The sequence below is a fragment of the Pithys albifrons genome, chromosome 3 (assembly GCF_047495875.1).
Source record: "Pithys albifrons albifrons isolate INPA30051 chromosome 3, PitAlb_v1, whole genome shotgun sequence".
Taxonomy (NCBI): Eukaryota; Metazoa; Chordata; class Aves; order Passeriformes; family Thamnophilidae; genus Pithys; species Pithys albifrons.
This window is the reverse complement of record NC_092460.1, coordinates 64,670,336-64,696,049: the sequence shown is the minus strand read 5'-3', so window position 1 is coordinate 64,696,049 and position 25,714 is coordinate 64,670,336. Positions and strand designations below refer to the sequence as shown.

The window sequence follows — 25,714 nt, the reverse complement described above, 5'->3', positions numbered from 1 at the left end:
AGTGTAAAATGAATGAAGCACATCTGTTCTTTTTAGGGAGAGATGAGTAATTCTCAGTAGAGTACAGTGCAAGTACAGCATGAGGATCCCTTAATGGGATCGGGAATGGAAAGTGGGGTAGCAATGTCAGCAGAGCGTCGTGTCCCAGGTAATTTGCTGTGCTATAACTCAAGGTTTATTAGATTGGACACAGCTCTACCTCTGTCATAGACGTGTCTCTGAGCAATGCTGAATTGTAAAGCAGTCATGGTGGTGCCCCTACTCATTCTGTGCCATGCTCTGCTGCTAAGAGGAGCTCTCCTCACAAGCATGATCCAGGATGCTGATGAAGTTGCTCACATCACCTTGTGTCCCCTCCTGCAAAAGCTTACCATTTTCTGAGTTCGCCACCTACAGGCCTGCAATGATCTTGTGGTTAGTTTGGATTTCTTTTTTTGTGAGCAATGAGGCCCTTTCATTTTGTTAGGAAAAAATACAGAGGTGAAGTTCTCTAATGATTGTTTAACATAATCTGTGCCTACTGACATTTTTTTTTTCATGATCAAGCTGGGCAGTGATCAAATGCAGCTGTAAAAGTCAGAAAATCTGTTTAGATCTGTAAGCGTAATGCATGGAGGGGCTTGGAAACAGCAGCTGGCTGGGTAGCATTTGGGAGTCTCTGAAGTACAGGAGCTGAAGGCTGGCTGTCTTGTAGCCTTAATACCTAGGGGTGCTATCGATGAGATTGACTGGTCCTTGAACCAGGGGCTTTGGCCTTCCATTTAAAAAGGAGTCAGTCAGCACTGTGAGCATGCAACAGTGCTTCTCCCTGGGATTTCTTTCTTCTTTCCTCATCTTGTTTTTGTCCCTTTGCTCTTTCTGATAGAAAATGGCATCTTTGAAGACCCTCATGGGAAAAGTGTAGTAGATGTTTTAGAGGCAGCAGCCTCTACTTGAGAGCTTTAGGTAAAACTGGCACCAGAAGGTGATATTAAAACAAATGTTTTCCTTAGAAACTTCTGGTAGTAGTTTCCTTCACAGACTGATCTGAAGACTCTCAATTTTTTTTACTTTAATTTTCTCAGCCTAGCTCCTTCAGCCCCCTTCTGCTTTTAATAGTCTTTCCACATCCCCTTGACATTAGTGACAGTTTGCCTCTTATGGAAATGAGGTTTTCAAGCTCACGGATTCTAGTCCTCACTGACACTTTGTTGCACATAATTAAGAACACACAAACTGCAGGACAATATCTTTTCTTTGTTGTCCTGCCAACAACACTGAAGCACCAGAAGCTTTGGGGAAAAGGATATTTGAGGTCCTGTTCTGATATGTTAAATGTAGAGAAACCTTCCTTACAAAGTTCTGTTTTATTCTTCTCAGTGTCTATATTCTGTGGAAGCTTGCAAAAGATTTTTCATTTTCTTGTGTCACTACTTGCTGAAGTGCACAAATACTCTTGCTGCCCTGCACTGTGGATATTCCTGTAATAATTGTTCTTAATGCTTGTTAATCTGCAGATGCTCCAGTTGTAGACCCAGTTTATGCTGTAGAGAGAGATATGACTAGAGCAAATAAAGGCTTCCATTTTAAAGGTTTACCTTGCACTGTGCAGTCAGAGTAGCTCTCCTGAGAGGTAATGCTATCTTAGACTCTAAGAAGTGTTAAAAAGAGAGAGACTAATGAAGCTGTTATACTGATGAGAATGTCAGCTGGAAGCTAAGCAGGGGAATAGCTTTCTTCATCAGCTAGGAAAAGAAAAGGAAGGACTGTTGAAACAACAGTGATCTGCTCCACTGTCAGCAAAGGAACACACCTGTGAAGTCTGTTCTACTATGCTAGGAACTGAAGTAATGATTCTGGTAAAAATGCTTTTGTCTTCCTGTTTCCACAGTTAACATGCTATTCAGGACTTAAACCTTTAGTGTGAGTTCAGTTTTGCCTGTGGTATGATCACAGTGCTTGATACCCAGGTTTAAAATTTTGTCTTCTATCAATCTTTCCATAATCCATTGGACCCTGTTGTTGCTTTATGCTAGCTACCTTACTCAGGAAGGAATTGCATTGACTTCTTTTGTAAGAAAGGGTTTTAATCCTGTTTCCCCTTAGAAGTGATACTGTCCAAAACATGCCATTTTAATCTAATGCTAACGAGCACATTGATATGAGTGAAGAGGTCAGCTTTTACTAAATTGTTTTGCTTTAGGAAACTTGTGTGATGGTTATCCAGCCCTAGTTTAACCTCAGCTGGTTACATGACTAGCTGGCTGTTAAGATGTAGACCAGGTGCTGTGTTTGAGCTGTGACTGATGAGAAAGTGTTGTTAGTAAATTGACCTTTTCTGTAGGCAAGCAGAGGACATCACTGATTAACTCACATGTTCCTAATAGGAACTATGTCCTGAGTAGTGAAGGTTTTAAGATGAGTAAAGTGATTTGGATGACAAAATGTGCAAAGATACTTTTTTATAATCATAAACATATGAGAATTTCATATGTTGGAAGGAATTTGATTAATAACTCTGTAGCTAAAAATTTTATAATATTGTATTTTAATTTAGCAATTCACATAGTAATAATGTGTGTTCTGTAGATTAAAGGTAGCGTGCTTCAGAGTAATTTTATCCCATTTGTGTATGTCAGAGTACTTGAATTTTGCAGTTTCTTCTGTCTTAAGGTACAAAAACCTCTGTTTGCCAGTTCAGATTTTTTATGTATGTATAATCCGCCACTTATCATCTATGTCTCTGCTGGCTGGTGCTTAGGTGGTTAATCACTGATTCCTTGTTGTGGCCTTGATCTTTCTCAGATGGGAGTCCTGAAATAGAAGGGCTGAATCAATTAGAATATTATTCCTATTTTGCTTTCTCTATTTATAATTGTAATTGTCTTTGAAATTTTTTTTTCTCTTTTAGTTCTTATGTTTTATGCTGAGATTGGTGTTCTCAGAAGGGGGCCAGGATCTTTCCAGTTGAAGACGTTGATGGCAGATAGCTGTCTCTTTTCTAATTTATCTTCTTTGGCTGAAGTGATTATTCTGTCCATGGTTTTGTCAGAGGCTAGATGTGCAAAAGTGTTTGAGTATTATTACCACATTTAGCTTCTTTGTTCCATTTTAATATTGTTCTGTCAGTTTGTAGGTTTTTTAAAAAAACATTTGAAATATCAGTTGAGAGTCAAAACCTCAGCTTTTAATGAAGCTTTTTAGTGGATTTTAGTGTGTGTCCATAAAAAGAGTTTGATTTCCTGTTTCTCTATTTAGTGGTTTGTGGTTTTTGTTTTCACTGGCCTAATTGTTTGTATATCTTTGCTCTGACAAGTTTTTAGCCTGAAGTTCTCATGTTAATGTGGTTACTGCACTTATTGCTGTAACCTGGTTTTGGTTGTGCTATGAATTTTATACCCATCAGAGCACAGAATTTCCCATGAACATATTTTTCTCCCTCCTAAGTGCTAAGTACAGTTTCTCACAAAGTATTGTGGGTGCAATCCAGCACAGTGCAGACTTGTCTACAAAGTTCTGAGTTTCCTCAATGCAACAAGTTTTAAAGGGTACTTTAGAATTCAGCGCATTAGAGCACTGGTCTGTTCACCTCGCAAACAGTTTTGCTATTACATGTAGCTCACAAGATACTTTGCTGTGTTCCTCTCACTGATCACTGCTGTTGTAAACTATACAGTGAGTAAATGCACTTGAGCTCACAGGTGAGCTGTGCTTCTGCTTTGCTTTTCTTGGTTCTCTTTATTTGCCATAGATTTATTTATTTTTTTGTTACTGATCAAGATTACTGTAAACATATGATGAGTATGATGAAATGTATACCTACCAGACTATGGTTTTCACTATGGTTGTGCTGAATTTATATGAAACATGGAAGTACTGACATGCCCTTGCAATCATCTTAGGATGGTCATGTACAGTCTGTCTCTGTCTCCTCCAGCTTTTTTTTTGTTATGCTCTGGACAAGTACACCACTTTACTTAGTAGCTATTTTGAAGGGGACCACTATGTTGACATCTCTTAAAGTAATACCTTTAAAGTGAATCATAAACCCCCCTTTGCCTTAAAACAAAACTACTAGTCTCAGACTGGTAGCCACTTGACAAAAGGTGTTATTTTGGGAATGGGATGGTTACTCTTACATGAGTCAGTATGGGGAACTTCAGTTTTCAGAATGTCTTGTAAGTTAAGCAGTTTCAGGGGTACAGGTCTACAGAATAGAATGAGGTTTAGGTCTGGTTTTTGAAAAACATGTTGTGACTGAGGAACCTGAAAACATGATTTTTCAATTTTCTTTAAAAAAATTGTTATAGAAAAGCTGCTGTTTTGCAGAAAATGTGTTTTAGGAATAGTAATTTGATGATTTATAATGAAAAGGTGATTTATCAGTTTGGGACAGTGAGGATGTTCAAGTTGTATTTCTGGCTCTTTTTTAGATTTCCTTCCTGATATTAAGCCTATCTTTCTGCATCTGTCATTTATAAAATGAAGATAATGGTTCACTTTCCCCGTGTTTTGCCTTCCACTCTTTAGACAGGAAGATTGAGAAAAACATCTCACTCCTATTTGTGTAGTCAGCTAAGCACAGGGGAACTTTGTAGCCATATTGATGGTCTCTAGATGCTGCCAAAATATAAATCAGCAGTTACAATGTTTCCACATTATCATTTCAGATAGAATCACGCCAAGGTAGCATCTGTGCACGTGGGACAGAGCAGTCTCTAGGCAGGTAAAAGCAGGCGTGCGATAGGGCTGCTGAACATTAGGTCACTTATTAGCACTTTCTTTAAACTTGTATATTTCTGCAACTTTTTAAAAATCTGAACATAGATGAAATATCAATTATGAATCATGTTTGATGTGAATACTTTGACTATAAAATAGTCAATGCAAAGTAGTTGGAATGAGAGAACTCAATCCAATCCTAGTCCAAACAAAGGAAATGAAAATTGTCATTAACCTTTGGGATACATCTACTGCAGATTTTTACTTCTGGAGGAAAAAGCTATTCTTACATCATCTTACCACTGAGTTTGTGATGCAGAGCTTTTATGTGCAATAGGTAAATAATGTAAATCTTTGTTCTTTGTTTTTTAAAGACATGCTGATTTTTCACCTTCTACAAAGAACTGTCAGAAGCTTTGACCACTGGGAATCTCAACAATTTAGACACTGCAATAGTGCTTCAGAAGAACTTGAACTTTCTTCCTAGGCTGAAGTTGTGTAATAACTCAAATTTATCTGTAATCAGTTTGTCATGGTCCTCTCTTCCCTCCACAAATGTTTTCTCATTCTTTCTCCAGCACTGAACTGATGGGTGGCCAGGGGAGGAAGCTGGGTTCCCTGGACAGTACCCACCTGGTTGGCATAGTTAGCTGACTCATCTGTCTGACATGTTGCTGTGAAAGGAGATGAACTGTCGTGTTGGTGTAATAGAAGAGTCAAGGCTGAATGACTGACTATATGGTAGTGAGATTGTGGCAGTCTTAGCTGGCTGAAATGGCTATGAAATGATGTCTGTAATTACATTTGCTCTACATTAGTTGTTAACATGTTCACTTTCTGTCCCTGAGCCATTTCAACAAGATGATACAGATTCTAAGTGCTTTAAATTAATCTTAATGGTACTGTGGTCAGTGACATAGCCGGTATTTTATTGTATGTCAGCTAAGCACTGGTTGGATTTATATGTGAGTGCAGCTCATTAACTTACAAAGGTATTTTATGATCTCAAGTTAGAAACTGTAGCATGTCTGCATGAGAGTTTTGCCTCCTGGTAGAATATATTATTGCACCTTTGGCTGGAGCAGTCATATTTGTTTTGGTTCAATGAGAAATTGGTAAGGCAACTAGATGCTTATCCCATGTAGGTCATGTTTATTTAGAAAGGGGACACACAAAACTATTCCCCCACTCTCACAACTCTGAAAATACCTGAAAAATCTCTTTGCTTAAAATTCCTCATTTGTCCACTGTCACCTGGAACCCCCTAAGTTTCTCTCAATTCTTTCTCCTTGAGGGTCATGCTACAAGCTTTTATTCAGGAACATCTGTTATGTCTGTTCAAAGACTCTTTCCCCTTGCCCTGCAACAGTGTTCAGGCACCCCATTACTTACACTTAGTTTCCTGAGACATCTCTCTACTAGTGTAACTCCCTCAGTGAGCATTTCTTACATATAAACTTTATTTTTATTGATAACTTCTCTTATTTTACCTGATTTGTTAAACCAGTGTTGAATGCGGATTCAAAGACAGTGTTTGTTAACTTTAAAAAAAGTTCCATCCAATCCTTAGCAAAGCTGTTTCCTTGAAAAGTATTGGGTCATTGAATGCTCATTGGTTTCAGCTAGCTTTAAAAAAATCCCTAAATTTGTTAAAATATTTAAGGCTCAGTGCAGTGCTGTATGTGACTGCTCAGTTTGGAGTAATCTCCTTAGAAAGGTGAGCTGTCTCTTCGGTTTTCAGTAAGCACATTTCAGTACCATGCAGTCTCTTTGAGTATTATCCATGATGAATAATGAATAGGAGATTGTAACAAGGCATTCTTCTCTCATTTCTTCCCATTATCATGTTTAACTATGTTCCCTACAGCAGAATTGATATTTCACTACAGCTACTTGTCTCTTTCTGTGCTTCACTCATCAATGTTGTAAAATTTATTGCATTTGAACATACACAAAATTTGTGGAGTTACGTGTACATGTGAAACAATCCATACACATGAACCTGGCCTGTAGCTTGTTTGTGTATATAGCGAAGCATTACTTATTTTGAATTTATTACATTTAAAACCCCATTTGATATGCAATGTCTTGTTTGCAGAAGTGACCTAGCCAAGATTGTTGGATCCAGGCAACTGTCTTCTATACTGGATGCATGATGTAACCATATCTTTATCTCTGTAACAATAATAGAAGCAATACCTGTGCCTGAAATAGTCAGTGAGCAAAATAACAATAAAAAAGATCTCAGATTATCAAGTAAATTGAAGCTTTTAGGTACAGAGGCAATGCATGTGTTTTTCAGCTGAGGATGTATCTTGCAGGCGAAGTATTACAGATCTTGAAAAGAGCATGTAAGACTATTTTGTCCTCCTTTATATAATTTCTAATTGGCAGCTCTGTTGAAAAGTTAGGTCCTTCTGTACATAAAGGCATATTTGAGGTTAAACATGTGTTTAAAATTAAACTTATGCATAAGTGCTTTCGGAACTGAGATCTTTAAATCATTGTGAGATCCCAGACATAACAGTGCTGGGCTGAGCCCATGGGTATAGTCATACAGAGGACTGGAGCTAGTTTAGAGAGACCTTCCAAGAGCAGTGCTTTTTCTGGAGTCTGGTGGCTTTGAGAAAGGGCTTAAATAACAGACCTTATTCCCAGAATGGCTTTGCTGACACCAGTTGATGTGCAGAAACATCTGTTTCATAACAGGGAAAGTACTGTAAGCTGCTTTATAACACCTGACAGAGTTACTTTTAATTCTCTGTGAAGTAGGTGGGGAGGGTAACTACACTTAATTGTGAAGTGAATTCTTATGTTGATACAAGGTTACCTAATCCATGCTTGCCTGAAAAAACAATTAAGGTTGTCAGCAGGCTTTTACTCAATTTCCATACCCCCATTTTCTCCCAGTCTGTTCAGACTTAAGTACATGTAGCAAAATGGACCAAAGACAGAAGGAAGGAGGAGGGGACATCTAGACATTAGCAAAATAGATACATGCCATCCTTGGAATATTAGCTGTGTTTGCTTGGAGAAATGCTGCAATAGTGCCGAGGTAAATGATAGAGAGGTTCAAGTCTCCTTTGGTTCCACAGGCCTATGTGATGTGACAGCATTCAGGGCCAGGGAAAGGCTCTCCAGGGATGTGGGTACCTTTGGGAGTGTAGGGACGTGGATGGCAATGTCTGTGGTATCAGATGATGTCAACCAAGGGTTAGGATCGTATATACATCTCTCCTTGTCATCCTCAAAGCTGGCCTTGTACCTGATGCAGCAAATGGTTAGCACTGTAAATTCTGCATCAGGCTGTTTTCAAGAATCAGACAGCTGTTTCCCTTACAAAACGTGGGATGGAAACATTAGGTCCAGTCTTGCCTCCCATGATCTGAATTATCAGTGGTCATGACCAAAGTACAGTCATTTAGAGGACTACATTTTTTTTCTTTTTTTTTCCCCCCCTGTGCAACTGGCTTACAAGGGCTGCTTGAGCAGGAGTCTAAAAGCATGGACTGAAGACATGGCAGATGCTGTTGATGAAGGTTGCTTTGGCAGAAGAGTCCCTAGCCCAGTGGCTGGACCAGTCATATCTCCTGCCCCTGTAGTTAACTGGAGTCATTCAGCTGAAATCAGCATGTGTTGTTTTAGGCCATTAGAACCCAATGAGACATCTGCTTTCACAATTCATTCCTTGCTAAAACAGAGGTGCACTTCATTCCCTTTCTCATCCAGTGAGCTGTGATTCCCTCCAGGGCATAGGGGAAGGCAGTGATGGCAATTGCAGTGGTCTTAAAACATGGAGAAGATGGCTAAACGTTTAAAGGAAAATTGCCTTACAGAATGAATGCAGACTATTATATGCAATTATTGTGATCAGCAAACTTTACTGTAACAATAAATAAAAGAATAAAATATCTTGATATCAAGCAAGGTGACCCTAAAAGATAATACCACTCTAAGAACAGAGGCTTCGAAGGGGATGCACATGTGAACTAGAAGGTGTCATAGAGAATAATGTCTTCAAGTGCAGGCTTCAAATGTAGAAGTGCATGTTTAATTCTAAAATAAGTGGTGCGCTCTGGTGCTTCAGTTACGCAAACTTCTTAGAGTAACATCCTGGTTGCTGCCAGGTTGTCACCTTCCTAATTCCCTGGGAAAGCAGATTCACAGGCTTGTGGCACTACTTGGCAAAGATTTTAATACCTTCTTCTTCTAGTGCCAGAAGGAGAGCATGCTATGGTTCTGTCTGGTCTTGCCTTATCTTTTATGAATTCCTGCAGAGTAGAAGGTTGGATAACAGTCTCTTTGCAATTAGACATGTCGAAATAATGATTTTTACTTTCTATGATCAAAAAGATGAATGTATTCCATATTTCCCCTACCTGCATTGCAGAAGTGTAAAAACCCTTTGGTTTGACCTGAAGTTTTTCACATAATGTGAAAAAATGACTGTGGGTTTTTCCTTACCATTCTATTGGGTTTGGGTGGAATGGAGTTCATTTCCCCAGAGCAGCCCTTACAGTGCTGTGCTTTGCATTGATAGCTAGAAAAGTGTTGATAACACACCAGTGTTTTGGCTACGGCTAAGTAGTGCTGGCACAGCATCAGCACTGTAACATTTCTCCCCCCTAAAACAAGGGCTAGATCCTGGGAGGGCACATAACCAGGCCAGATGACCCAAACTAACCACAGGAATATTCCATACCATATGATGTCGGCTCAGGTATAAAAGCTAAGGAAAGGAGAAGGAAGGGTGGACATTCGTTGTTTCTGAGGTCTGCCTGCTGAGAAACTGCTACGTGTGCTGAAGCCCCGCTTCCTGGGAAGTGGCTGAACACTGCTTGCTAATAGGAAGTAGAGAATAAACCTGGTTATTTTCCTCTTTGCGTGTGCATATGTGAGCTTTCACTTTTGCTTTAGTAAATTGCCTTATCTTGACCTAGGAATCATTTTCCGCCTTATATTCTCTCCCATGTCTAGCTGGGAAGGGGAGTGATAGAGAGGCTTGGTGGGAACGTGGTGTCTGGTGAAGGTAAACCCAGTACACCATTCTTTATCCCTTTCATCCTTTTCTTTTTCACATACTTAAATTTTAATGCAAAAAGAAATAAAAGTAGTGATTTTAAAATGTCAAAATAGAGCAGTTCTACTTCTTTTGAACCTGTTCCTCTGTTTATTATGTGCTGAAATTATCACTAGTCTTTGGTACAGTTAAAACATTTTTAGTGAACATACTATTCTCCAGAAATTAAGATGTTCCTTGCCATCTACAATGTACTTGTCAGAATTTTACCCATTGTACCTTGTATATAGTTACTAATACACGTTTTTTTTTTTTTTTAAAGCACTCTGCAATAACAAGACAAGAAAAGCTCTCTTTTCTTTTTAAGTGCTAACTTTTTTTTTGATGGATAATTTCTACCTGCTGTAGGCAGGAAGGTTTTCTCATGCACTGTAGTTAATTACCTGACTTCAGTTAGGTGTGATTTGTTTTAAATATATTGCGCATTTCTTAGCGTATATCACTGCTGTCCCTCACTGTGGGAAGCAGTTCTCATTTTACAATCACATTCATCTATTCTGGCAACTTGGTATTACAAATATTTTTAAAATTTGTTTGACTTACTTTATGTAACAAGTGCTGAAATATTATGGAAGACTACATAAAATGTTGCAATATGTACAAATTGTTTGTAAAAGTACAAAGTTTTATACAGCAAACACTTTTGACTGACTATAGAGAAGTAGGCTATTTATCACTTATAACAAATGCATGGAATTTAGCATACAAATTCCAGGAATGTTTTAGCATTTTTTTCTGATAATGCTGCCAAAATAATTCTAAGCACTTGAATTAGGTTACTAATATTTTTGAAATAATCCTTCAGGATGATTTTTTTGAGATATTATCAATTGTAGTTGAGTATTGTCTTTATTTAGATTTATTATGAAACTATCCCAGGACGTCTGGAAGACAAGCAAGGGGAAGAAACTGACATTTTTGCCCACTTTAGAAAAGAATGAGAAAATACACATTGCAGAGATTTCATTTAGGATCTCCAGTAACTTCTAGAGTTATTAACAGCAGTGTCTTAGAACAGGGAGCTCTGGGTTGTAAGGCTACAGGAGCAAACCTAGTTGTTCAAATTTGTGGTAGGAAGGAAAGGGACAGTCTGGTTCCGTCTTTTGTAGGAGAACATGTACTGCTTTTATTTATATATTTAGGCCTGACTTACACCAGATTTTCTGCTTTTTCTATTATTTAAATTATTGTAAAATAGAATTCTTAGTATAGTGATCAAACAGCCTGTGAGAAAGTATATAATGAGGCATTATTGTTCAGTCCAACACAGTTTTAAACTAACACAACCTACCTGCATTTTGAAATGAAAGCAGTAAACAAGCAAACAATGTATTCTAAACAAATCTCATGTCTTATTCTTCATTCTGTTTTATTTACTTAAGCTCCTCTTAGGAGCAGTGTATGAAAGCAACTTTATAGTCTTTATTACTTTACGCTCAGAATCTTCTTATAAGCTAAGGAAATAATATGATCCTTATTTGATGGGTTTGGTGGTAAGATATCTTAGGGTCAAAATAAGCCCATACACATTATGTGTGTGAAAGTTAGGGGCTTCAATTTCAAGCTTCTAGGTGCCAGCCTTTAAACTGAACACTGGACCAAGCTCCTTATGTTGTGAATGATGCCTCAGAAGGTGTCATCCAAAACAGCAAGCTGGGTAGGTAGTGTGTCACAGATTGTCCCCTGTGGTAGCCCTCTGTGCTAACCAACAGGAAATTTTCTAAGGCCAGGGGTAGGCCTGTGATGGTGTGTCTAAGGTTCCTCCATACATGTCGTGTTCAGTAGTTGTTCTGTGCAAGGCAGAAGCAGTCCCAGTGTTTGAAGATGGCTGGCTGCTTCAGCAATACCTGTTGCCTCAAAGCCCCTGAGAGACCTGGACAAAGGCACAGGTATTTTCTGAACTGTATTCCAGGTAAGGGGTGACCTTGGTGTGAGCTGTGGAGCCCTGGTGGTCTGGAGCTGTTCTGGATAGGCAGAGAGGCACCCAGGGAAACTTTATGGATAAATAAAACTGTACGTAGTGTTAGGCAGGAGACAAATGGAAGTTGCAGCATTGCGGTTTTTGAGCTTTGGTACTGTGGCTCCATCTCAGACACTATTAAATGCCTTCTGTGCATTTGCCAGAAGACACACATTGTAATGCAATATGAACCTTCATTTTTCTTGTATCTACCTATTGTTTTCTTCCCTTCTGTTGTCCTGTTTGCTATTATGGACACATTTGGACACTGTCAAATTGAATGATGTTTTGCATACTTGGTTGGCTGACTCTTTTTGTTCCTAATTTGCTGATACAGTCAACTATGCCAGTAAAGCAATTATGCAAAATTGTATATAAAGGTTTAATGATACAAAACAGTGTTCATCACAAATCTAATTGTGATTCTTAACATCCTTTCATAAACTAAAGGTTTTGAGACATTTGGATTAGCATCATTGTGGTTAATATATATTTTGTTAAAAATACATTTAGTTTAGCAGATAAGGGAACATTTAATGTATATGCTACTGTTAAGTTTGAAAGGAAGCAACAAACAAAAATAGTGACTTGGAGGGATTCAGATAATGGTTTATGTGCTTTCATGTGGTGATTATAGGAAGTCTGCTTTCTTACATATCTCATTAGGTTGTACTGTTAGCTGTTTTACCTTACAAGTGATAATAATGTATGGTTGATTGTGCACTGAGTCTAATACAACACAAAGATTAAATATAATGATGGGCATTGTAGTAAAGCAAATAACGTGTCTGCATACTGGAAACAAAGAAGATAGCAGGTTAAAACAGAATTGACAGGTACAGTATTTGATATCTGATTTCCACTTGGATAACTGAACTGGTTCAGGAAAAAAGCACTAAAGCAATACTTGGTAATGCTTTCACTGAAGCCAAAAAAACACCCCATTGGCTTTTGTTGGTCCAGAATAGAGTGTTTAGAAGCATTCCAAAGCTGATGTTTCTCCCTCATATTTGCATTGATATTTTCTGATTTCCGCCCTAGTGCTTTCCTCGGAACCCTGGCTGGGATTTAATCATATCACAGAAGGTGTTAGGACTGACTTTGAGTGGAGTCTCATTTGCATCGGGTAACTGTTGCGTTACGTACTGCAGGGAGAGACCTTCTGCCACAGTCACTAGAGACAAAGTGCACGCTACTTACATCAGGTGGTGTATGAGGAGGGAGAGTGAAAAGTGGCTCTCCTTTTTATCCCTTTCTTGGTTAACAGTTGTTGGCTGTGCATCGTGTTTGCACTAAGGAAGTGTTAAGGACTGTAAGGACAGGGAAGAGGGAATAATCAAGCAGTGCTTTCTGCTGCCTGCTTAGTCAGGGTCACACATAAATGCTGAATTATGAAGGTGAGTCCTGTTCAGTTGGTTCACTCCAGGCAGATGAATATGTGAGTTATTTTATACTGAACAGGGCAGTCTGTGGCTTGTATAAACAGCTTTGATTTACTGCTTTCTGAAAACAGAGGCCTGAAGCAGTCATGGAGGTTTCAAGAATGTTAATTGTTTGTGTACATGAATGAGCTTATAAATGGTTGTTTTTGCAGTCTTCCCAAAGCTCATCGAGGGTAACTGTGTCACTGCCAGAGAAAAGGAAAGAATGATTATTTTCTTTTCTTCACAATCTACTAATGTTTTCAGGACTTGATATAATGTGCCTTTAGCAAACCATGAACTTCTCTCCTACTGAGTAACTGCATCCTACATTCAGTGTAGGCAGAGAACCATTATACTAATCCACTCTCCCATCATATCTTTGGCAAACACATGTTTTCTTCGAATATTTATTTTGATGCAAGGAGTGTTAAGTTTTTATTTGGCAACGCAAGTGAGTAGGCAATTATGACTTCTGAACTTTGTAAATTTAATTGTGATAGTTTTGGATTGCAGCTATGACATGTGTTGAGGAATGTATGACTCAGCTTTAAGGTAATAATCCTGCCATCTCACAGTAACTTTAGGATAATTCACATCTACAGGTGGGATAGGCTTAAAATGCAGATTATGATGTGATTGGTCTTTTGCTTTGTTTTTTAACAGGTACGGTTATATGCAAGGCCTGATGCAATCCGGCGAGGATCGGGGGACTATGCTCTAAATATTACAAGGAGTCTCATTGAGTTTTATGAAGATTATTTTAAAGTGCCCTATTCCCTGCCAAAATTAGGTAAGATTTCCTACAGAATGTGAAGTTCATCCAGAAATGAGAGATTAAGGCATCTAATGTATTAGATTTCAAGGTAAGAAATGTTTGTGTTAGTTTAAGAGGATCAATAAGGACCTTTTCCTTGCAGAGGAAGGGAAGACAAATTGTTCCTTCTCCAGGCCTGGAACTGAAAGAAGAGGAAGCAGATAGTACTTATATTTGTTAAACAGTGGGTAGAGAACTTGAGACCTTTCACTGAGAAGTATTTTGGTGCCTCAGCCTTAGATGGGGAACAGAAGTGAAAATATTTGTGGAGACTGGGAACCTGTAACAGTACAAACCAGGTTTTTTTGTTGTTTTTTATGGCTTTTTCTGTTTATTAATGATGATTAGTAGACAAGCTTAATTGTCTTGTTGCTCATTGAAAGAACTGCTGTGAACTTGTTTTGCTGTGGCCCCGTCAATTTCTATTTTTTTTTAAATAGTTTCTTCTCATCTTCCCTTTTACCACAATCAGTTTTTCTCCTACACCCTTAAATACTTTACAACACATTGTTATGCCCTCCCTTCTTTGGAACTTGTTTGATCAATATCCAGAAAAGCCTATTGCTCAGCAGCAGAAGGAGAGCTTATATTTGATCAGAAGTGTTAGAATTAGAACTACAGGTGATCCTCCCAGGAACTCAGGGTTTATTTCATTAAATCCCTTGCCTGCTGAGTAGCTTTATTAGACTTACAGATAATGGTGTAGGAGATGGATAAAGTAATTGATGTTGCTAGATGAGAGTATTGCATGATATTTTTTTAATAAGTGTGTTGTGGCATTTATTTCTTGTTGTCTTTAAATAACGGCTTACAGGCAGTGTTCTGAAGAAACACGCAGCTGGGTTAAGTGTGCCATATGCCATGTTTCAGGATACACAAACTTTCTGTGTATGCTTTTATACATGACTTCAGGTATGTGATGTTTTATAAAGGAAATTTAGAGGGGAAAAATAATCGAGATCCTGCTGTTGAATATAGAAGATGAAACAGAATGACTTGAGTTGGAAGGGATCTTAAAGATCATCTAGTTCCATCAAAACAGGAGAATTCCAAACATCATTACTTCAGGTAGTTTATTCAGTATGTGAGCGAGGAGCAGGCAGTAGTGACTGTATCTGCTTCTGAATATCTTTAAGAATTGCAGCATATGGCCCTTAAACTCAACATACTGTATTAATTGTCATTATGTTGTAACATCTCTTTTGAAAATATTTGATTGGAAATGAGGAAGTTCTAGTTTGGATCTTTTTGGAAAAGAGTAGGAGGCATTGTTCCAAGTAAAATTGTATTTTTTCATCAAGTATTTGTAGTGAAGTTGTTAAATTAATAAGAAATACTGCCTGAAAACTTTAGCCATTCTGTAGTGATACTACAGAGAATAATTTCAGAAGTTTTGTATACTACAGTAAGGCTAAATTTATTTAATGTAAACATAGGAAAAAAGTTTGAAAACTCTCAGTGATGTAACTATTATTGAAATTTTTTTTTGCGTACGAATACAGGGATATTTGTTTCCAGTTCATGTAAACACTGATTGTTATGTGCTGGTGTCTTTAACCTGAAAGAGTGCTGAGTTTTTATTTCTTTTAAACTGGAAAATGGAAGGTTAGGGTCAATAGTCTGGTAGGTGAATAGAGGCACTAGAAATGGTAAAACTGTAGTCCCCCTATGGTAGTGGTTTTGCAGCTGTATTAAAGAATTTTCTAAATGAAAAGACAAAACAACATTAGCAACACCAGTAGAAAAAGTATGTGCATCAGGAAGATGTGTTGATCCTGAAAATGTGCCTGGACTCTTCAAAGGCTTATGACACTCACCTGACTCACAGCTGTCATCACAGCAAAGGATTGAATACTTTATTAAGGTTTTAAGAAAAATGAGAATATTTTTGTGGGCCATTTTAGAAGTTTTTCATTTCACTTCTAAATGTGAGAGTGGGAGTGAAAAATGTACTTTAGAAAGCTTTTTAATGTCAGCATCAGTTTTGTAGAAAATGTTCTGTTTCAAACATAAATGTTTTAAAACCAAATTGTTTTGTGTATTGTCCAACTCTAACAAGAGTGAACTTAAGCAAATTCAATTATTTTGGTTCAAAGCACAATTTATGTTTACCAAATAATTCTGTTATTGAAATGCTAACCAGTTTAGTATGCAAGTGCTTTACCAGCTACTGAGCAACACAGTTACTGTCAATAGTGTATGCTGGAGGGGTGTGTGTGTTAGAGTTGGAACTACAGGTGATCCTCCCTGGACACAGGAACTGCAACCCTTGGTAAAACACTTGGTCATCTATGTGGTCATCCATTTGATCTCTCTGTATGGTAGGATTATCTGAGGACATTTAGACTCTTCAGTTGTACTGCTGTATCAGAAAGATCTGCGTTCATTTGTTCCCTTCTTATGTCACTGAGATCCAAGGATCCTTGACATTTGAAACTAGTGTTCCTCATGTGAGTTGTAATAAATCGGCTAGTGTTCTCTACAGGAACCACCTTCTTCTGACACTCTTGACTCCCTGATTGTTTTTGACCAGACTTTCATACTGTGCTTACATGCAGTCATATGGATGTGACTAAGATTTTTTAGATCTTAGATAGCTTATACTGGCATCTGAATGCCCTGGAACAATAGATGTGAATTCTGCTAATGAATGTGATTGGGAATTGAATTACCAATGCTTGTAGGTCTGTTCTTTCTTTTCCCACATCTTACTCTGAACTGGACGGTGCTTGTGCAGAGTTTCAAACCAATAGTTTTTGTATGAATTTCATTTCTGAAAAAGTCATGTCTTTTAATAAACCTAGATTTTTGCAAGACTGTAGTATCATTATAAACACTAGTTAAAATAACAGGTAGATAAAGTATTGGATTTTATTTAATCTAGAAAGATTCAAAAGAGTTTTTAATTATGTTGCTATGACTGGTGAATATTTTGGTATTTATATCACATAATTATTTTTAATCTAGTTTGCAATACACAAAAAACCTGCTTTGTATGCATAGACATTTTTCTTATGGGCATCTTTGATACTGAAATAATCTTGAATTTTTCCCTCTGGAGCTCTGACCAGTTGCTGTTTTGAAGTGCACACTACTTAGAAATTTAAAACGAAAAAAAGAAAATCAAACTGAAAAACCACCTCAAAACAGATGCTTCAAAGGTCAGAGTAAAAGTAACACTATGGGGAATGATAAGGTAATCAAGTTTTCCTTATATGTGCAGAATTTTGTCTCTTAAGTTGTGAGTGATTTGAGGTGGAAAGGCTGACGCTCTTACCAACCAAGATTCAAGGATCACCCAGTGCCGTTAGCAGGTGATGAGTCCAAAGAACACCAAAAGACCACTGTTACCCGAGTAGGTGGTAGATTTGTGCAATTCCTTATTGAAAGAGACTGTACATGCAATAAGATTATATGATATAGGCCCAGAGAGACATGAACAAGTACTTGGAAAGGTGATTCATGGGAGAAAAATCACATGGTTTGAAAATAGAATCTAGAAAAGACTTGAGTGCTGTTTATACTTGCCATGTCTTATTATTTCCTGAACATCTACTTGTGGCTGCTGTTGGAGAGAACACAGAGCAAGGCAGTCTTTTTGTCTGAGCTGGCAAGGTTATCCATATGTTCATAGTCTTCGTTCCCCAAGAGTTTTTACTACAATACAACAGAATCTCTTTTCAGGAATGCTTTGTGTACTGGAACTGGGGAACTTTATAAGGCTCCCGTTATGAAAGGCCCAAAATCTTCGTGTGGTGCATAAACAAGCCATTTGTGTGAAGATGTTTGCATTTCTGGGCCTTGGTTTGCCTCCTCTTAACAGCACTGCAATATTATAGGGTTAGTGGGATGTATTTACTATTTCTCTGAAAACCTGTGTTACAACTCATTTTATTCTGAGTGCTGTATTTAGCTATCTATGTAATTAGCATAACCACTATGGGCTATGTAAAGGAACTTGGGTGTCTTAAGGATTGGACACACAATGCCTGACTTAAAGATACTTTTGTTGGATTCATCCAACTTTAGGCACTCAACTGGCATGTCTAACTTGGCATGCCTTAGCTTCCATATTCATCCATAGAGGAGATATTGCTGTGAATGGTTTGAATCTTATGTGGGCAAAGTCTCCTGCTTGATCTTCCCTAAGTGGAAAAATATTTTATTAACTCCTGAGCTTAATTTGTCATCTGCACCATTGAACCTTTCTCAGAAAACTTTTCCTTCCCCATAGAAAGTGTCCCAAAAGGTGGAAATACGAACAGCTAAAGAATTCACTTTGAGGACATCACTACATATGTCACAGAAAGACTGGATGAAAATTGCCTAGCTGTTTTGTCTTGAAGTCAGTGGATATGAATCAATCTGGAATTTATGATTACTGCAATTTGTGTGAGCACTGTACTTTTGAAATATAGAATGGCTTGAGTTGGAAGGGACCCTTAAGATGATATAGTTCTTAAGCCTTCTGCCATGGGCAGTGACACCTTACACTAGACCAAGTTACTCAAGCCTTAAGCACTTTCAGGGATGGGGCACCCACAACTTCTCTGGTCAGCATATTCCAGTGCCTTACCACTCCTCACAGTAAAGAATGTCTTCTTCCTATCTAAACCTAATCGCCTTCAGTTTGAAGCCATTCCTCCTTGTTGCATCACTATGCACCCTTGTAAAACTTCTCTCCATTTTCCTTGTAGGCTCCTCTCAGGTATGGGAACGCTGCAATTTGGTCACCTTGAAGCCTTTTCTTTTCCAGGCTGAACAATCCCAATTGAGCCTTCCTTCATAGGAAAGGTGCTCCATCCTTCTAATCATCTTGGTGGCTCACCTCTGGACTTGCTCCACTAGGCTGATGTCCTTATGCTGGGAGTTCCAGAGCTGGATGCAGCACTCCAGTTGGGGTCATATGAGAGGGGCAGAATCCCCTTCCTTGACTTGCTGGCCACACTGCTTTTGATGAAGACCAGGGTACAGCTGGCTTTCTGGGCTGCGAGTGCACGTTGCTGGCTCATATTCAGCCTCTCATCTCCCAGCACCCCCAAGAGAAATGCATTTCCAGACTTCTTAAAGCCTTTTTCTGTAGATTTGCTCTACAGTAAACTTTGGAGTTTCATCTGATGCAGTTTATGGGGTTTCTTTTTTTGGTTGGTTGTTTTTTTTTTCCCTTACAGGTGTGTTTCAAGTACTAATTACCTAGTTCATGCAAAAATTATATGGTCTTGTTTTCATTATGCTGCATAAAATGCTTTGAAGTTGTGAATGCAGTCTCAGGAAAAGATGTTCCAAGGGGTTTAGTGAACATGCTGCACAATGGAAGACAAGACTGGACCATTAAGGTTTGCCTTTGGAGTACTTTTGGAGAATGGGATTCAGTTTTTAAAGTGTGTCACTGAAGAATTTAAACTCTTTTTATGATGTAAAAATTAGTTCATCCATTAGAAGAAGCTTAGCCGGGGTCTTATCTGATAATTAAACGAAAATTCATGTATCTGTGTTCCATTCCCTGATTGTTGACAGAGACTATTTTGCTGAGAGGGACTGCTGCTGCCTGGTGCAGTGTGAGTCATTACAGGACCAGAATAAAAGTATTGGGATGATGTTATATGTTGGCCAGGTGAGTTGCTGTGAGCACTAATGATTAACTGTTCCTTTAGATTTAAGTGCTGTTGAGTGCTGTGGAGTATCCTGAGAACCCTTAGCTGCTGCTCCTGCTGGCCTCCAGGTGTGATACTGTTGGGCCATGCTTGGCCCATACCTGGCCCATATGTCACAGTTTCACGTGGCTTTTTTTTTCTTCTAATAATTTTGAACCTCTCAATTTGGGCTATCACCCGTGTTTAGGCAGCAGAATTGAAGCCTACTATTTTCTTTGATGAACTATTTGAAAGAAGCATAAATGCTTCTGTGCACAGAGGACTATTTGTTGATATAGATGCTTCCTACACAGAATGAACGGTGTCACCTCTATCCTGGCCTTTGAAGCTTCTGGTTTGAGATTCAGGATGTGATAGTGTATTGTTGTGGTTGGTTGGAAGTTTTTTAATTTGTTTTTGTTTTTAATTTCTAAGGTGTGAACACTTCAAAGCAGGAACTGCTCACAACACCAGGGGTGAAAATTCCAGCTGCAGGGATAGGGAAAAGCAATGTATTTTCTCAGAACAATAGGTTTAAATATGAAAAGGAACTGTTAGTTACTAAACTGAAACAAACCACATAGGAAATCAATCCATAGTAGGATGTTAAGAAAGAAGGGAAAAAATAGCCACCACTTAGGACTTACTATATTGCTCTGAATTATTTTAAATGATTAACCAATTCTTTCCATGAATGAGTTTAATACAGCTCATAGTGGGCATTCTGTCAGGTTTTGGAACTTTGTCAAAGGGAACTTGGTCTGTCTCTCTCTCTTGCCTTGGCATGGGAAGTCTGATATTTTTTGCAGGACATGGGTAAAGTTACATAAAGGAATAAAGGAGCTTTGTATGGAATAAAGATGGATGAGCTCTGGTGGAATAATCCTCTTCTGAATGAAATGTTTTGTTTTCTTTCTTTACTTATTTCCCTCCCTTCTTAATTGTGACATGTATAAAATCTGTACCTCTCAAACAGGGAAAGTGTTCAGATGGGAGCACTGATGCCAGTAGCAGTTCAGTCAGCCCACAGTATAAGGAAGATGACCAAATCTGACAAGGTCTCCACTGGCTACTCGGCTAAGTCAGCTTGGCTTTAAATGAGTAATTAAAAACCCAAAAAACCCACAGGGTGATGCTGTTATGAGAGTGTAATAGGATGCAGGATTGTGAAAATGGCAGGACTTTTTTTGAGTCAAGAGAATCCTTGCTCTGAACGTAAACAGATTTTTTCCTAAGCTGCTATTCAGTACGTCATTTGAGCAGTTAGTACCAATGTAGAAGTGGGTGCGCTGACTTTTCTGCAGTATTGTGAGAAACATAAATGCCTTCAGAAAATGATGCATTTTATCATGAGTTAGGAGGAAAAAAATCTTCACTGCAGAGGTACCAGTAAAGGTATCTCTGTTGACTACAGAGAGAGAAAAATAATCTGGCTAGTTTAATTTTGTTCTCTGATTCTTATATGGCTAAAAGATGCGGTAAATCCTTCAGTAGCATTTATAAAATGGGATAGGATCTTTGACAGATACAGAAACCTCACAGAAATTATGGGAATCACCAGAAAGCTGTGTGGTGATCTAACTGATATGAGTTAAATGCCTAAAAGCACATGAATTCAAAATACTCTTTTAGATGGCTGTGCGTGAAGTAGCTTTCATTACAAGTCCTTTCTCTCTGCTTGAGCAGAGCTCTCATCTCTGATTGTCTTCTCCAGGGCAGCTAGTATTGTCTTTTTGTTGGCTTTATCATACTGTTCTTGACCAGAAACATTCACGTATGAATATCAGAAAAGTAGTACTGATTTCTCCTGCAAAATGGTATTGTGGTGATCAGGACCCTCTTGACCATGTCCAGCTTTTGAACTCATTCTGTTTTTTTAGAGAGGCTGCAGAACAGTTTTAATAGCCTTTTGGATCTGGCAGTCCAGAGGGTTCATCAGAGACTTTGACCAGCAGCTGAAACCTTTTACATTGGCAACTGCAGCTTTATCTTAAAGGAACACATGTAGGGAAAAAGCTTAGGCCTTCCTTGCATCTGCAGTGAACTTCATGTTTGTAGAGACATTGGGAACAGTGCTTTTAATTGCAGGATAGAGTCTGTATGTCATTAGGATACTGGGAGAGCTACTTTCTGTGCATGACATGGCACTATGAAAGTTAACATGCAGACAGAGCTCAGCTGCATGGTGGAAAAACAAACATAAAAGGGTTTGGAAAAAAGATATTTGAAATCACTGAAGATACTGTGATAAAGATGGTGCTGAAGAAGAGGTGTATGAGAATCCATGGGCGGTGCGTAGGAAGATTGTATTGCAGAAGGATGTGCTAAACCAGGAAATTTTTCTTTTGAAAATTGTACTATAGCATTTAGTTTGAATGAAGTAGGTAATGTTGGTCTGTATGAATTAGAGTAGGAAGAAGAAAGAAATGGCCATTATGGCCTTTTCTCTCACAACTGAGATAGAAACTTAATACATTGTACATCTGAAACAGTACAGAAGGCTTACACAGTCTGCTCAAGTATATTGTCTTTTTGTGGAAAGGGAAAGGCTGTTGTAGACCTAATGAAACATATAGTCTCCCTATGCTGTCTTACACAGTGAGTGCTGTTTAAACAGTACCTTCAAGAGAATTGTATATTCACAAACAAAGCTAAAGGAATAACAGTAACATGTTCATAATGTCACCAGTTGATTAAATATGAAAGTTTACTGAGGACTTACTCAACTTTCCATAATTATGGTTCATAGTTGTATGACAAAGTATTAATAAAGATAATTTCAAGTGCAATTCATGAATGTTCCAGTTTTCATTTAACCCTGCAGTTTCAAGTGAAGGGCAGGGAGAAACAAGGATACTATGGTAACTTCTGGTTTTTCTGTCTTACATGTGAAGTAGAGGCTTCTTGAAGACTGAAGCTTGGTTATATGAAGGTATTGTGCTGATGGGGGGGAAGGGGGGGAGTGACAGATTAGAGTATTGACCAAACACAAATGTAGTTCACTCGAACTTTATTTTTAACATGTATGATTTGAGTACAGGACAATTCTGTTATTTTTTAAGAATTTTTGGTGTGAATTGATTGAAACAGGTAGTTTTGCATACTTCAGCAGCAGCAATATCAGTAGTATTTTCTTCTCATTCAACATTGTGGTTTTTGGCCTCCCTTGTTTGATTTTAAAAATGAAGAAGGCTCAGTTTCAGGCTGCACTCAGAAACAAGTTCAAATAAGTCTAATAAGGACTATAAATTAATACAATGGAATATTTTTTTCCAGTCCTCTCTAAAAACATGTATTCTCTATGAGTTTTAGCCCTGCCTAGGGTTATGCTTGCTGATCTCTATAGTCGCTGTGTTGGCTCTCCAGACATGGAAGAGCTATGTAATGACAAAGCCTATTTAGACTCATCTTTCAGAAGCACAACTTTATTTAGCCTGAAAGTCACAGGGCAGCATTGTTACAGCATATTTCCTTGGCCAAGGCAGGCAAGAAATCCTTAAAAGACATTTCTCCTGCATCTTTCCCTCACTTGTCTCTTAGAGCTGTTAGGGTTTGCCTAACTCCTTGCCCTCCTCCTCTTAGGGTAAGACTGATGTTCAAAGAGTTGTTAGTGAAGTGTTTTAGGATGCTCAGCTATAGTTTCAGAGCTAATCTATAACTTCTACCACTTACTTGAAGTCTCTGGATTGCTGGAATGACAACTTCCATGCAGAAAGGCTAAAAGGAGATTTAACAATACTCGCATTGTGTTTTTCTTTTGCAGAGGTAGCAGGGTTTTTTATAGCCATCAGTTTACTGTCATCAGTTTCATGCTGATTATATGGACATTTAAGAATATGTGATTTTATTAATTTTTTTTATCAGTGTCATTGCTAAACTTAAATGAAATGGAAAACAAGTGTGTTTCTGGTTTTTGGTGCTTTTTTTTTTTTTTTGCTTTTTTCCCCCTTGTTTTTTTCCTACAGCACTGTCAAAACATTCCTGTTAACTCTCCATGTTTTCCATTTTAGAATGATTGTGCTCCTTTGGGGTACTTTGTCTTGCTCTCCAGATGGTATTGTGACAAAGTTTGTTTTCCATTAGATGCCAATTTGAGGGCAGCAAATACATTACTTTGAGAAACAGAAGTTTCACTAAGCAAAGCTGGTCAGAAAGCGCTTTGCCCACTACCTCACTTAAACTGACTTGTATTTAATGTTACCTTATTCACACACAGTTTAATTGCCAAGATGGACCTCATACCATAAGGAAAATAGATGAAGGAAGTACACACACAAAATAATCTATACAGTTAATTTTCTTCCTGGTAAATGTAAGAAGTATGTTGTACTAGTGCAGTGAGAGTTACAAAAAAGTTACTGCCTACTGAAAGTTTCCTGAATATTAGAAATAGTTAAAAGTCTCTATGTAGATGTATAAAAGTGAGTTTTCACATCTTTCTTCTGTACTGTAAAAAAACCCCTATAGATCCACACATAAAGAAGATACGTGAAAATGTATCAGTGAAGAGCATGAGGAGTTTCTTCCAAGAGATTATGAATGTGTCTTGAAAAATATCATAACACATTAAAGAGGGGCTTAAGTAGGCCAGAGATTTCTATTCATACAAAGATGTGAAAAAATGTATGACTACAGAGCTGAATAAACCTATTGCTGCTGCCTAGATTTTACTGGCTTAGTTATAAACCATCCACCTGTACAAGCTAGTTACTGACATTCAAAGGGATGTCTGTGCTCACCTTATATTGCTTTTGCTTTTTGTAACTTAAAACATACCCTGACACAATGAATTATGCTATGTTTGCAGCTCCATGCCTGAAGCAACTTCATTCATTAAGAAACCCAATGATTTTCAGAGTAAAGATGAAAATATGAAGATGGTTGAACAATGTTCATTTGAGGAAGTGAATTGTCACTGTACATCTTCCCCCACCCCTCTTCCCACTTGCTGGCAAGCTTCTTAAAATGGTAAATGGACATTGAAAGTATCACTTAATAAAAATGCTGTGGAGATCTCTGGCAGGCACTGCTAAACTTGATTTCCCAGTTCTCTCTTGCTGTGTGTGAATTCTCCTTTTCTTCTAATTTATTTAAATACCATCTGTTTGTGAATTTAAACGCTAACATTTCCTGAATCAGGGTCAGTTCTGTGAAGACTGTGATTTCCTTCACTCTATCTGGTTCTCTTCAGTAACCCTTCTAACAAAGCTGTCCTTGTGAAGATGTGTATTTGTCATAGTGATAGCACACTTCAGAAAGTGTATTAAGCTCAAACAACTCCCACTGTTCAACTAAAAAATATGTTCCTTGTCATATACTGCTCCTCACTGAAGTTAAACTTGGGCAATGTTTTAGTCTAGAAGAATCAAGTCAGTTTTTGTCATGGTGTGTTGAGCTTTGGCACAACAGAACCTAGTTCTGCTGTTGTATGATACTGGGCAGTTGAACTCTGGAGTCGGTGGAAGTGGAAGGCAAGAGGACAGATCCACAAAAGAACTTAGAAATGTACTTTTGAGACCCTTATCATAAGTTTCTGCAGCTATTGCTGTTTCTCTGAGGCGGCTTAGATAAGTGTTTAGCAACTGTTTCCAAATATTCCCTGAGTTTGTGGCTTTGCAACTGATCCCTGAGCTGTTTAAGGATGGGGACTTATTGGTGAAGTTGATCATGCCAAAAGAGCTCCTGTATGCATTTTATTCAGCAGGGGGTTTGCTGTATGACCAACACTGACATTAGATTTCCTTTGAAAGTAATGATGTAAAAGTACAGGTAATTTGACAGGTCTTTAATTACACATGGCTATGACTCCCAAGCAATAACAGAAGTCTAGTTGAATTTCTCATATGAAATTATGTGAGATGTTTCCACTGTGGTATAGTACCTAAGCATAGCGTGATCACTACTGTCTGTTCACATGTAATGCATTTTGCAAATGGAGAAGCACTGCAGTTCTGTTTTCCTGTTCAGAGGCACAGCTGAAAGCCAAAGAGTGCTGAAGGTGAAGGTAGGCACATGTTTTGCTGATCAGACCTATATAAAATGTTCACTTGTTAGATTGAATTTGAGAGTGTGTTGAAACAGAAGGCAGTTGGAACTCACATC

General features: G+C 38.2%; 1 protein-coding gene across 1 annotated transcript in view; it reads left to right on the top strand.

Moving 5' to 3' along the window:
• The window catches only part of TRHDE (thyrotropin releasing hormone degrading enzyme), a 213,403-nt gene that overhangs the window by 25,567 nt on the left and 162,122 nt on the right, over nucleotides 1-25,714 (top strand). Inside the window, exon 3 of the mRNA XM_071552209.1 lies at nucleotides 13,829-13,955. Within this exon, the coding sequence (XP_071408310.1) occupies nucleotides 13,829-13,955 (127 nt within the window). The remainder of the gene's footprint in view (nucleotides 1-13,828; nucleotides 13,956-25,714) is intronic.